Below are 14,092 nucleotides of genomic sequence, written 5' to 3' on the forward strand. Positions count from 1 at the left end.
GTATAGTGTGCATTACTTTGAAGTATTTCCCCCGTTATCTTGAAATTAGGAACAGCACTCTATATTTAAAGTAAGGCATTCCTGACTCTCTGTTTTTAAAGCACAGTGGATTTTATTGCAACGTTTTCTTGCACCTTTTTGGAACTGTCTGTTGGCACTTATTTACACAGATAGTGAGTTGCATTTGATAGTGAGCTGAATTTTACAGATGGTCTATCCTGATTGACAGCTTCTATTTTCTGTGAAAGAGTGGAGCTGTCCTTGAGTAAGTGCAGGACAGATGTTGCAGTGCAGAACTGAAGGTCATTAGCCACTTGGGAAATGCTGCATGTTGAGCTGTCTCTGGGAAGCGCTTTTCACCAAGTACCCGCACAATCCCTACATTCCATTTTCATATGATATTTACTTTTGAACTACATGTCTAACACCTGGCTTTTGTTTAGGATCTGAAGCCCCAGACATACAGAAATGCCTATGACATTCCACGCACAAACCTCCTAGATCAGTTGACAAGGATGAGGACCAATTTGCTGAAAACACATAAACTGATAGTGGGGCAAGATGAAGGTACAGTCCTATTTCAGGTCTATTCTATTACAAGTAGCTTTATGTTATGTGGCGAATTTACAATTAAAGGGAAAAAATATTAAAAACACATGAAAACAGAATACTTTGACTTTTGTGAAGGTCACTATAGAACCCTTTTATGGGCTCCATACCCTCACACTTCCCTGTTCATCATTTAACTACTAACCGTCTGTTCACCATGTATTTACGTCGGTCCTTTGACGCTAAATACCGGGGTTATGGCAGTGGATAGCTGCCATAACCCCGGTATTTTTTTAAACAGGGGGCGGTCGGCTTTCAGATAATGGTCCCAGCGGCGGATTCGCTGCAGGCTCGCCCTTATGGTGCGGCGGAAGAGGTGCCCCCTCCTGCCGGCAGCGGGGAAAATCATCCAGTCCCGGCTCCTCACAGACAGGAAGTCAAGTGAGGGCAAGATGGCCCTTAACTCTATGGTCTTGGAGGACCGGAGCGACGTCAAACGTCTTTGCGGTTTTCTCTTTTTTTGTGTAGTTGTGAGGTCTGAGGTCTTTTTGACCCCAGATCTCACAATGAAGAGGTCCTGTCATGCCTATTTCTATTACAAGGGATGTTTACATTTTTTTTTTTTTTTTTTTTTTTTTAAACAGTGTAAAAATAATAAAGAAAATAGGAAAAAAAAATCAAAGCGCCCTGTCCCCGTTAGCTTGCGTGCAGAAGTGAACGCATACGCAAGTCCCGCCCACTTATGTAAACGGTGTTCAAACCACACGTATGAGGGATCGCCACAATCGTTGGAGTGAGAGCAATAATTTGCGCCCTAGATCTTCTCTGTAACTTTAAGCTGGTAACCTGTAGAAATTTTTAATGTGTCACCTATGGGGATTTTTAAATTCCAATGTTTGTCGCCATTCCGCGAGCGTGCGCAATTTTGAAGCCTGACATGTTGGGTATCTATTTACTCGGCGTAACATCTTTCACATTATGGAAAAAAATTGGGCTAACTTTACTGTTTTCTTATTTTTTAATTAAAAAAAGTTAATTTTTTCCCAAAAAAAATTGCGTTTGGAAGATCGCTGAGCAAATACAGTGTGAAAAAAATATTGCAACGATCTGCATTTTATTCTCTAGGGTCTCTGCTAAAAAAAATAAATATATATATATATATATATATATATATATATTGTTTGGGGGTTCTAAGTAGTTTTCTAGCAAAAAAGACAGATTTTAGCTTGTAAACACCAAGTGTCAAAAATAGGCCTTGTCTTAAAGTGGTTAAAGTGATGGTCAGCCTCCATAACCAAAAGGGTGACTTGAGAGGAATTGGGGCAGGTTTCACTTATTACAAGAAAAGTAAAGATTTGATGATAAAACAACTGTTGGAAGGAGTAATACTCTCCATTTTAAATTTGCCCTCTAGTATTGTTCTCCACAGTACAGAGCTCTAAACACCAATGCGATTGTTTGTATTATGTGATCAAGCAGAGCTTGCTATGCATGCAAAACAATTTTGCATTTCTCTGCATTCTGTACATACCCTGTGGTACCATATGTGTGTTACATTCAATGCTTTGTAGAACTGTCAATAACTTGTGTAAATCTGACCATACCTTTGCACACCTTTTTTGTGCAAGATTGTATTTGTGTAAATCAAAGGAGTGTATGTAAGGGTTATTTCAGTCTTAATTTTTTTCATTTTCATCACTTGTTGGTTTATACTGTGTTAACTATATATCTTGTGATTTATGCTTCACAGACTGTCTACATAGTGTCCCTGTGGCACAAATGGGCAATTATCAAGAGTACTTGAAGCTAATGCCTTCCCCTCTCCGAGAAATTGATCCAGACCAGCCCAAAAGACTGCACACCTTTGGAAATCCATTTAAGCAAGATAAGAAGGTATGACTCTGTAATAACAAAATGAGTTGGTGCACAAGGGTTAGAAAGGGATCATTTAATATGTCACAAATACAGACTAAAGTGTTTTCTTAACTTGTCAAATACTAGCAGATCTTGCAGTGAAGCACTGTCGGATGCTTTATTGTAAATACCAATAAAGATTGGTTTATGCAAATCATGTATGTATCTCGTACCTGTTAAGCACACATGTAAGGCTTCAAAATACATGCCAGAGGTTAATTTCATGAATACTGTAGGCTTCCTGGATAGGGGGAGCTGACAAAATGTGTCTCCATTATCATGCCCTTTTCACGAAGAATGTGATCTGCAATATGGAGATAGATATATATATATATATATATATATATATAGCAGGGCTCGACAATCCCCGGGCGCCAGGTCGCATTTGCGACTAGAATTAGCGACCTGGCGCCTGGGGTGCCCTGCAAAAGGTGTCCTGTCATTTTTTGCACGGACTTCCGCGCACGGACTTCCGCGCCGTCCGAAAATTGAGGCCCCGGCTTTTCGGCCTACTTGAGATTAGAGAGGCTTCCAATGGGGAACTGGCGCCCTCTTGTGGTGGCCGGGAGTAATGACTGTTGTAATGACTGTTTCCACTGCCTGTTTGTTCTTAATGCAATTACCATTTCCCTGTCCAGTTAGTTACCTTTGACAGGGAGTGTGGTTATTATTAATTTAATTTATTTTTTAAATGTAAAAAAAAAATATTTTTTTCTTTATTTTTAATTAAAAAAAATAAAAAAAATAATTTTTTTCCCTATTAAAAAAAATAATAATAAATATATATATATATATATATATATATATATATATATATATATATAATATATATATAATCTTTTTTTTTTTTTTCCCCTCATCGCCATGCCACAGCCGAAGGCCCCTTTCACATGGGCTGTCTGATCAGGTCCGCCTGTCAGTTTTTCAGGCAGACCTGATCGGACCCTTCATTCTCCTCTATTGAGCAGTAATCTACCGCCATCTGATCCTGTCCGCCAAAAGCAGACGGATGGTGGTTCTATTTTCTATCCATCCCGTGGATCGGCTCAGATGGCATCGGATGGAAAGAGACAGACAGTCTGTTTCCATCCAATTGCACTATAGAGGAGAGTGGGGTTCTAGTCGTATTTATGTGTAAATTTAGTATCCGTTTTATTAAATAAAGCTTGGTTGTTAGTTTAAAAAAAAAACAAAAAAAACTGGCTCCTAACTTTTTTAGCTGGCTCCTAGATTTCAGGAGAATTTGTCAAGCCCTGATATATAGGAAATCGGGAAGCAGGCACTGGCTATAAATAAGCCTAATAATATCCTATCCATTACAAGTGCTGCATACAAGACTGTGGGTGGATTTACTAAAGGCAAATAGACTGTGTAAATGCAATCCTGTGCAAGCAAAAATGCGGTTTTGTTTTTTTTTTTTTTCTTGCACCTGGCTAGGTATTCTTTACAAAGTGCAGCTGGACACATTTACTAAGCACTGGGGAAAATGTGTGCAACTGCATTTGCAAAGGGCACAGTCTATTTGCCTTTAGTAAATACACCCCTGTATGTATGCTAAATACAGGTATAGGGTTCAAAAACGATGCGGACAGTCTGTCACATCCGCAGCCGTAAAATAAAATTTGTACATAAAGTTCTATCTTGCCATCCCACTCCAGTGATAGCATGCGCAAATATAAGCACTATGAGTCTTCCATACATCCAGATGTGCATGGTGGTGTAAAGTATAGCTGCTGAAATCGAGCTTGGTCAGTAAAAAGGCCTGTGCAAATCCTCAGATGCTATGGTGGATGGAGGAAGGCGCAGCTCCACAAATGATCTGTACATCGCTCAGAGGATTATAGAAAGTTTACTTGCCCTATATTAACCCAAACAAGGCTGAGTAGGATCTATTGTTGTTGGTAACATGTGCATTTTTCTCTACTCTAGGGGATGATGATTGATGAAGCTGATGAGTTTGTTGCTGGACCTCAAAATAAAGTTAAACGGCCTGGAGAAGCCAACACTCCGGCCTCTTTAAAGAGAAGAAGAAGCATGTCTCCACTTCTCCTAAGACGACCTCAGACTCCCCCTATTATCACCAATCATGTAGGAGGAAAGGGGCCCCCTACTGCACCAGGTAGCCAAACTCCACACAACCTAATTAAGCCTATTCCCATACACAAAGGTAAGCCTCAGTTGTTTGCTGTGGTTTTTATTATCTTTATGCAAGTTTTTTTATGGTTATGGGAATGATCTAGCACTATTCAAACTTAGGGAAGGGTGAAGGTTTATAAAGTCCACCTCCACTCAAGGTTGATATTTTTAGATTTGAGTAATTATTGGAAATTTAAATCCAATGTGACTCAGCTCTTTAGGATAGATCAATGATTTCTCGCTCTTGAAAGTTTTCTCCTTAACATGTTAATTTCACAATAATATAAATTGTTTAAGATTAATATTTTTAAATCTTGCACATGGATTTTAACTGCATAAACCCTTATTACCCGTTTTTTTTTTGTTATATTGGTAAGTATTTATCACCTTAGACGGAATTCTGAAACTAGCGCTATTTTATCGAGCAATAACCTCATGTAAACGAATAAATGGCTAATAGTGCATTATCCTTAAAACACTTTATTCGAGAAATAGATTGCACTTATATGAAGATGGAAATATTCCGACATGGAAACACAAATAGGGACAGGAGAACACGGTGATGATGCGGCTGCTCCACCCGATGCGTTTCCCCTCAGAAGGCGTCAACTGGGATTGGAGGTCCACTGCAGGCGGCCAGGCTCTCTTGTCACTATTTGTGTTTCCAATGCCGGAATATTTCCATCTTCATGTAAGTGCAATCTATTTCTCGAATAAAGTGTTTTAAGGATAATGCACTATTATTATAAGAGCACGCAGCTCTTATGCTTCTTCACTATAGGGATGTCCCAAAGCAGTATAGGCATGAGGGGTGGGAAGAACGCAACCAAAACTGTTAACGTATTTCCAAGGCTAAAAACGTAGCCAACTGGGTAACAAAAAGCTCAACCCGTACCAACAGGAGCTTACCCCCAAAACAAAAATTCAACCCCCGTAAAGAGAAAAAAAACAAGTCTCTTTAAAACCGCAGCCTGCAAAAGCTTGCAGCCAAAGGAGGCATCCGAGCATGCCAATAAATCTACTTTGTAGAATTTTTTAAAAGTATGTACGGACGACCAAGTCGCCGCTTTACACACTCGAGTAACAGATACCTGATGAAAAGCCCAAGAGGGACTCAGTGCTCTAGTAGAATGCGCCTTCACAGGGAAAGGAGGAACCTGACTCTTCAATGAATAGGCCTGAACAACTGTCTGATCCATTTGGATATGGTCGCAGCAGACGCAGCTGAACCCTTACGAGATCCCTCAATAAGGACAAACAGAGAATCAAATGTCCTAAAAGGCTCTGTGGCTGACAGATAAACAATGATCGCCCGAACCACACCCAGAGAATGTAAGACAAATTCCTTGGAATGCTTAGTCTTGGGACAGAGCGAAGGTAAAACAATATCTTCATTGAGGTGAAAAGCAGACACCACCTTCCCTAATATTTTCAAAAGGAGGCTGTTGAAGAACAGAACAAAACCAAATTCAGATCCCACGGAGGCAAAGGGGATATTCTTTGAGGAGCTAGATGAAGCACCCCTTGAATAAAGGTGCGGATAAAGGAATTAGTCGCCAACGGGCTCTGGAAGTAAATGGCTAAGGCCAACACTCGTCCTTTAAGCATGCCTAAAGCCAAACATTGCTCAACTCCTTTCTGCAAGAAAGCCAAGACCCTCGCCGCCGAAAACGAGCGAGGATGCAGTTTTTGCGATTCACATCAGGCAATATTTATCTTCAAAGTACGATGACAAATCTTCCTGGAAGTCGCCTTTCTAGTCCTCAACAGGGTAGGAATCAGAGAGACCTCTGTCCCTTAACACCTGGCCTTCAACAGCCATGCCGTTAAAGCCAGTGACCGTAAAGCAGGATGGAAGATCGGCCCTTGAGATAACAGATTCTCTCTGAGGCAGCCGCCAAGGAGGCTCGACAGCCATCTTTACCAGGTCTGCGTACCAAGACTGGCAAGGCCAGTCTGGGGCTACCAGAATCACCGGCACCTTTTCCACCGTCAACCTGTGTAGGAACCTCGACAACAGCTGTATTGGAGGAAAGGGCAATGGCATAAATCAGCCGATATTGGCTCCAGGGCACCACCAATGCATCTGTGGCGTCGACCAGAGGGTCTCGAGCCCTGGCCACAAACTTCTGTACCGTTTTGTTCAGACGAGACGCAAACAGATCCACCTCCGGAGTTCCCCATCGGGCACACAGGAGATGAAAAACCTCCTGATGCAGGGACCATTCCCCCGATCCAGAACCTGACGACTCAGGTAATCCACCTGCCAATTCTCCACACCGGGAATGTGAACTGTGGAGAGAGCCGAAACATGTTCCTCGGCCCAAGTCAGAATCTCGGCTACCTCCCTGGCCGCACGTCACTCTTGGTGCCCCCTAGATGATTGATGTAAACCACAGCCGTGGCATTGTCGGATTGTGCCCGAACCAGAAAACCGTGAAGCCGAGTCATCCAATGGAGCAGGCAGAGCTTGATCGCCCTGAGCTCCAGGACATTTATCGGTAAAGAGGGATTCCTACAGTGTCCCTGGGCACAGAGATTGTCCAGCACTCCACCCCAACCTGACAGGCTGGCATCCTGTCCACAACAGTGATAGAAAAGACCTGCCCTGGCTCAGAGCGGGCGACAGAAGCCACCACGAGAGCTCCGACCTTGTAAAACGTCTGAGACGTATCATTCAGTCTAAGGACTGCAGATCCTTTTTCCACTTGACAAGAATCTCTTTTGGTAGAGGTCTTGTGTGAAATTGAGCAAACGGGACCGCCTCGAAGGTCGACCCCATCCTCCCCAGAGACCTCATACAAGTCCGCAGGGAGGAGAGATCGGTATCCATCAGCAACCTGATATCGCTCTGCAAAGTCTGAAGTTTTTCCCCGGGGAGAAAAACCCTCGCCAGAGAGGAGTCTAAAATCATACCCAGGTGGTAATTCAAGCGTACTGACGGGGTCAGCGCAGACTTCTTGAAGTTGATGGTCCACCCAAACTCCTGAAGGTTCTAAACCGTGATTGACAGGTCGCTCAACAGGAGATCGTCCAGATATCCGAGGATCGCCATCCCCTTTTTGCGGAGCAAAGCTAACACCGGGGCCAAAATCTTGGTGAAGACTGGGTTTCTGGGCACTGTGAACAGGTTTGAATAAAAAAACTCTAAACCTTTCCTGCTGAGGAACCGGGCACAATCACTCCCTGTGCAAGGAGATCCTGCACTGCCTCCCTGGGATCCTTCAAGCGACTCGGAGATAGACTGAGATTTGATGGAAAGAACCTGTCTGCTGGGCTAGACCGAAATTCGATCTTGTACTCTGAACAAATTAGTTTGTGAACCCATTTGTCCTGAATCAGAGATGTCCAGGGTTCTTGAAAGCAATGCAGACGTCCCCCCCACCCCCGAATCGGGTGAAGGCGTCCCTTCGTGCAAAGGAGGATTCGTCCACCGAACCGGACTGGCTAGTCTTGGGCTTACCCGACCAAGCCTTCTTGTTACTTCCAGAGGCTCTAAACGGTTTACCTTTTTCTTGCGCCCCTGAGGCACAAAAAAAACGCCTGTGAGCCGTGAAAGAAGGCCCCTGCTGACAGCGAGGTGCCTTGCCTTTTGAGGATTGGGGGAGAAGAGTACTCTTACCCCCCCCCCCCCCCGTTAGACCCTTGATTAACTCATCCAAGAAGTCACCAAACAGGCGTTCACCCAAAAATGGGAGATCAGTTAAGGCCTTCTTAGAAGCCTGGTCCGGCGACCAGCTCTTCAGCTACACCATGCAGCGTATGGCAATCCCCACCGCAGACACTCTGGCAACCAGAGGAGCCGCGTCCAGGGCCGCATCACACAGGTACACCATGGCCTGGGCCATCTGGTCCGTGAGCTCAAGCAGAGTCGGGGAAACCGTCTCAGCGTTCAAGTTACCCCTAAGTACCCATTCAGTAACCGTTTGAGAAACCAGGACGGACGCGAATACGGGTTTAAGTATCAAGCCCGCCAACAGATGTAGGCAGAAAGAAAGGGATTCCAATCGTCTGTCCACCGGGTCCGTAAACACCGGGGAGTCTTCCACAGGAACCACTGTAGATTTGTTAAACTGGGAAACAGGGTGATCCACCTTAGGCGACACTGTCCAACGATTTGAGACAGCAAAGGGGTAATGGCGTTTAAAGCGTTTGGCACCACCAGCCCATGCTTAATGTGCCGCCATTGCTCATTCACAATATCGTGAAAGTCTTAGGGACAAGGGAACACCTGACCCAACTTCTGGGCTTTGGGAGCCAAAAACTACCCGCTTTCCTGACTGTGTGGGCTCATCATCCATTTGCAATGTTTCCCTTACTAAAGACACATCTTTCTCACCATCTGACTGCAAGGACCATCCAAACCCTCAGTGATGGGATGGTCTGTGGCGACCACATCAGGCTCTGAATCAGAGACTGAGAAGGCATAGGCCGTTTTTGGATAGCGACTTGTTTCACCACAAGGTCCACCTTTGACGCCAGAGTTTCTAAAGCTGCAGACAGAGACATGAGAGATTGTGATCCGGATGGTCTGGCATGCGCAGAAATAAAGTCTGAGGGGGAATTTTCATCTTGGGACTCCATTTTGCAATTGTAGAAAAAAAGGAGTGCACTGCCCCTTTTAAATCACGATCGTGGTCCGCACCGCTATACCGCTGTATATCCGGAGTTCCCCCTTAAGGATGGCAGGAGCAAAGTGTGCCCGAGGAATGCCCAAAGGAACAAAACCCCTTACTTTACCACCGCTGAGAAGCAGTTGCTCTGTAGTCCATCTCCAGCATGAAAAACGTCTGACAGGAAGTAACATCATCACTAGAGGCCGAACACTGCCTGTGTAGCCTCAGGCTACAATAAAATGGTGCCAATAGTAAAGTATAGGAAGCTAAGGGAAAATGGCCACTGCCCTTACACAGAGAGAGCCTATGCCCACACTTAAAATGGTGGCCGAAAACGCTGCCACTCGCTCAGGACCCAGGCATGAGGCCACCATGGGAAATCCACCTAAAGGGACCCCCAGGACAAGGTAACATTTTAAACCCTCCCCTCCCCCCCCAGGCGTCAGACGCCAACTATATCGCCCCCAGCGGGAGCAGGGAGGGCAGGGCCTGTCCTGATAGGCCTGGGGAACACAGCCTTATCCCCAGGAGTAGGCCCACATCTCCCCCTCAGAGGTCTGCTTCAGGGACATGGGGGGGGGGGGGGGTGTTGGATCGCTCACCATACCATGGACCGGATGGGCTTCGCTCCAAAACAGCTTGCCTCCCACCCTGAGTGGGGGTGCTGCCAGCCCAAAAGAGGTACGCTGCGACTCGGGGTTCCAGGTCAATGCGTCCCAGCGAGGCATCTGCCCGCAGGCTCATCCCTATCCAACGGGACTCTGTCGTGGCGAGGCCTGGACGGACCACAACCTGCTCACGCTCGTTGGCCAGGCTGGGAGACTGTAAGGATCTGGATTATCCAGTGCGAAACCGCAGCCTGCTGTCACTTGCAGTTCACCAGGAGGATCCCCCTTACACTAGCTAGCGATAGTGAGTAAAGAGAAATAAACATAAACATTCTTAAAAGAAACTAAAAACTGAGACCGAAGTCCCAGCAGGAAACCTGGGTCCTACTCCTTCACTAGGCAGCAAGAAACTGATAGAGAGCACAGTGTGTCTGGGGTTATGTTGTGAGGGACAGCCCCTATGGGCGTGTCGAGTGAAAACTTTTCACTGCCTAGCCTAATCCTGTAGATGGCGCATAACCCAATAGTGAAGAAGCATAAGAGCTGTGACTGTCAGTGGACGATAGAGAAATCATTCATGTCATGTTAAATTCAGAAAATCAGATTGCAGCATGAATTGGTTTCCCACATGGGTATTAGTGTTTATGGGATACGTAAAAACAAGAAACAGATATGTTGTAAAGTCCTGGGACCAGAAAGCATGTCAGCCTAAAAATGTGCCTCCCTCTTTTTCTTTTAACTACTTGATTTTGCATTTGATGCATGAAAACATTGACTTCCCCTACTCCAGGCTTATATGATTTTTCTTTAGGTTAGAGATCCCAGATTTAAAAATGAATTTAAAATAACTCTTCAGTATGTGTAATTATGCAGTCCTAAATTGTTTCTGAGCAGTCTAACTTATAAAATGGTTAATATTTACCCTGTTATATACCTTTCCCTTTTTTTTTTTTTAAAGCCTGTGCCGTGTGAAACACTCAGGCTAATACCTAGTGCAAAGTGCACACACAAAACGTGGGAACACAAAAAAGTGCACAGGGTGTGCGAAGGAACCTAACCCTGATCCCCCTAGGGTGCCGGGCTCCTGACAGGGACTTGGATACTCACTGGTCCACCTGGCCAAAACCAGGCAGCTCCCCATTCTCTGGGAGGACTGCCAAAACAGCCCACCCCAAGTACTAGGTGGTCCAAAGATTAGGTGGGGCTCCCCTGAATGGAGAACCCACGAGAGAGGGCAAACTAAGCCAGAAGGCCATGTCCACCTCCAACAAAGACTTTCAGGATAGGCCCGAGGACCCATACCCCACTAATCACTGTGAGTAAAGTGCACTAGTGTAAGTGACAAACACAAAAAATAAAAAATCCACACAAATAAAAGTGGGGAAAGGGAAGTGGAAAAGTACTTAAAAGTGCCTTGGTGCAATATCGTTGCCAGGAATCAAAAATTCCTCTGGGACCAGCCCTAGAGGCAGGTGTGAAAAAAGTGTGTAGGTGCAGTGACCAAAGTGCCGAAAAACTCCAGATGAGTTCACCCCACCAGTGAAAATTAAGGCACCCCTGGTCAAGCCATTCCAGGGCAACATACACCATGGGCTTCTCCCACAGCCCAGCCTTCAGCCAGACCAGTGCCTCTCCATTCCACAGGAAGGTATCAGAACATGGGGCGCTTAGGGGAGAGCCTTGCCTACAACTGGGGACAAGCACAAGGCCGGATTCAACCTAGGAGGAAAAGGCTCCCCCACGGTTCCCACCTAATTACATCAGGGAAATACTAACTGGCTCCCCAATTGGCAAATGGAGTCAGGGTTCTTACCCTAACAATTGAAACAGGTACACTTGATCTTAGCCAATACCTTTACTTATATTGTCTTAGCCTGACCTTTACTTTTACACACATCATTTTCATATTTCATTGGACTCAGCTGAAAATAACTAAAACCTTTTTTGGAAAAAAATATCTTTATGTTAGTAAGTTAATTCTGTGAATATAGACTCAATGTGAATAATCAGCGCAAAATAAATTAGTGTAAAATTAGTGTACAAAATTATAATAAATTAATACTAACTGCATAGATGCACATACCTGGTCAAAACTAATCACAAATCCCAAAAAACTCAAAGCAAAACAATATATATAGTGAATATTCGTGATTGCCGCGCCCTACTTATCAAAAGGTGCTCACCTAAAACTTTGTATCGAATAAAAATATTACATCAAGTGTAGCACAATCTAATGTGCTTAGTCCCAATAAAGTTATAAAAATCCACTGTCGTGCAATATTCAATCGTGTTAAAAAGTCCTATAATCCAGTGACTTCAATGACCTTGGCTCTGTTGTGAGGCCACTGCTTTGAGGTGAGCGAGCATTTTACCCAATGGAGGTCACTGGATTAAAGGACTGTTTAACATGATTGAATATTGCACAACGGTGGATTTTTTAAAATTTTATTGGGACTATGCACATTAGATAGCGCTACACTTAATGTGATATTTTTATTTGATGCAAAATTCTGTGAATATAGCCCATGTGCAAAATTTTAGGCTTGGACAAAGTTGTTAAAGATGTAAAAATAACATTAATCTTAAATCAGTGGTTTATGTTAGCTCAGAACAAGTATCCTATTTAAACACTTTCATTATTTTCCAATTGCAGGTTTGTATCCAGTTGGTTGTAGTGAGGCAAAATCGAGCATGACTTATGCCAAGAGTGCCCTAATACATCAGTATTTATATACTGTCTGCATTTCATCATTGAAATCCTTCAGAATAAAAACCATTACATTTGACATAAACAACATATGTTTTATGTTTAAATAGTATTAGTAGCTATAGAAAAATAAACAGTTCTATATTTAACATTGGGCAATGTTAAATGATGTTTAAAGACTTTTCATTTATATCAAGCCTGTGATATGATTCACTCAAACCTACCTGTTTAAAAAACTTTGTGTTTTCCAGATGCCAGTAATACAGTAACTTCAGAAAGTAACGAAGAGAGGACAGGCAATGGTCAGGCTATAGAGAAACAAATAGATAGACTGTCTCCAATTATTGCCCCAGCTGCTCTAGGTGATGACGATTTGTTGTCTAACAACTTTGATTCTGTTACTGATGAACTAAATTGCTTGAACGAGGATAATTTAGACCACAAGCCTGTTAATAACGCACTTATAAAGGCACCCCTGGATGACTACACACCTCTAGAGGATTCTCCAGTGACTCGGGAATGCATTTCTGCAATATTTGTGCCAAATTCCCTGAAGGAAGCGCAAAGTATAATGAACGGGTCAAATGCAGATATTAAGATCAGGGTCAGGAAAGAAGTTCGCAAGCCGGGAAGAAGTAAGTCAAAAGTGATGTACTAATCTTATAAGTTGGTGAATAGATTGTAGTTTTATTTTTGTACAAGAGGGCAGCCATATTTGTGCAATATCTATGCAGACTCTGCTTCCTACTTGGTAGTGTTACAAAGTAGCCATGCTTGGTACTTCTCCTCTTTCAGTGCAAGTCCACCAAACTGGTCTGTGTGACTAAAAACAATGCACTCTTTCTGTGGTTCAGATATTTTATGCAGTAAGACGGGCCACAGATTACGCATTTTTTTTTTTTCCTTCCACAATGAGTGGAAGGTAAAACAAATTGCTTGATTTCCCCATCAATACAGTCAGTGTTGATGGAGGAATCCCTCCTGCAGTGCTATTGTGTTCTGTCGGTGGGGAGCCTTCTGGCAGAACGCAATGATTAGTGTTGCTGGCTATAGCCGGCAGCACTAATCACTTGGGAAAAAACCCAACAGGCTAGAGGCATCACCCCAGTACCGTTGTTTAGAGCCAACAGTCGGCTTTATTGTAATGACAAGCAATGCGACTCGGCAGCCGCTTTGTTGTCATTACAAGAAGTGGGAGGGGGAAGTCCAGTCCCTCGCCGCCTTCCCGCTGCTTGCCTGGGTCTCCCATCCCTCCAGCTTGCTGAGGAACTGAACAAAGCCTGATTCTGCTCTGATCGGGTTTCCGATGTAAAAAGCCAGAAGTGTTATGTCCTAAAGGCCCCCGTTAACAAAAAAATAAATAAAAATGACTGCATTCAAAACAGCCAAACTTGGTGTTTTTGAATGCTTTTAAGTGCAGAGGAGGGGTTTGGGTTCCTTTTAGACCCCAGGTCCCTTCATAAAGAGGACTTGTCACTGCCTTTTGCTGTCACAAGGAATATTTACATTCCTTGTGACAGCAAAAAAAAGTGATCCAAAAAAAATGTTTTAAATGGACACTG

At 43.8% G+C, this 14,092-nt stretch overlaps 1 protein-coding gene across 3 annotated transcripts in view; it reads left to right on the plus strand.

Annotated features, from left to right (window-relative positions):
* Positions 1-14,092, plus strand: part of LOC309560002 (integrator complex subunit 6-like) — a 235,695-nt gene that overhangs the window by 197,827 nt on the left and 23,776 nt on the right. For all 3 annotated transcript variants that reach the window (XR_014225488.1, XM_082263486.1, XM_082263485.1), the window contains exons 13-16: positions 444-567; positions 2,300-2,442; positions 4,393-4,630; positions 12,782-13,165. Coding sequence is in view for 2 of the 3 variants with exons in the window: in XM_082263486.1 (XP_082119612.1) it covers positions 444-567; positions 2,300-2,442; positions 4,393-4,630; positions 12,782-13,165 (889 nt within the window). In the remaining variant the exon portion in view is untranslated. The remainder of the gene's footprint in view (positions 1-443; positions 568-2,299; positions 2,443-4,392; positions 4,631-12,781; positions 13,166-14,092) is intronic.

The sequence above is a fragment of the Pelophylax lessonae genome (genome assembly GCF_965119305.1).
Source record: "Pelophylax lessonae genome assembly, chromosome: 7".
Taxonomy (NCBI): Eukaryota; Metazoa; Chordata; class Amphibia; order Anura; family Ranidae; genus Pelophylax; species Pelophylax lessonae.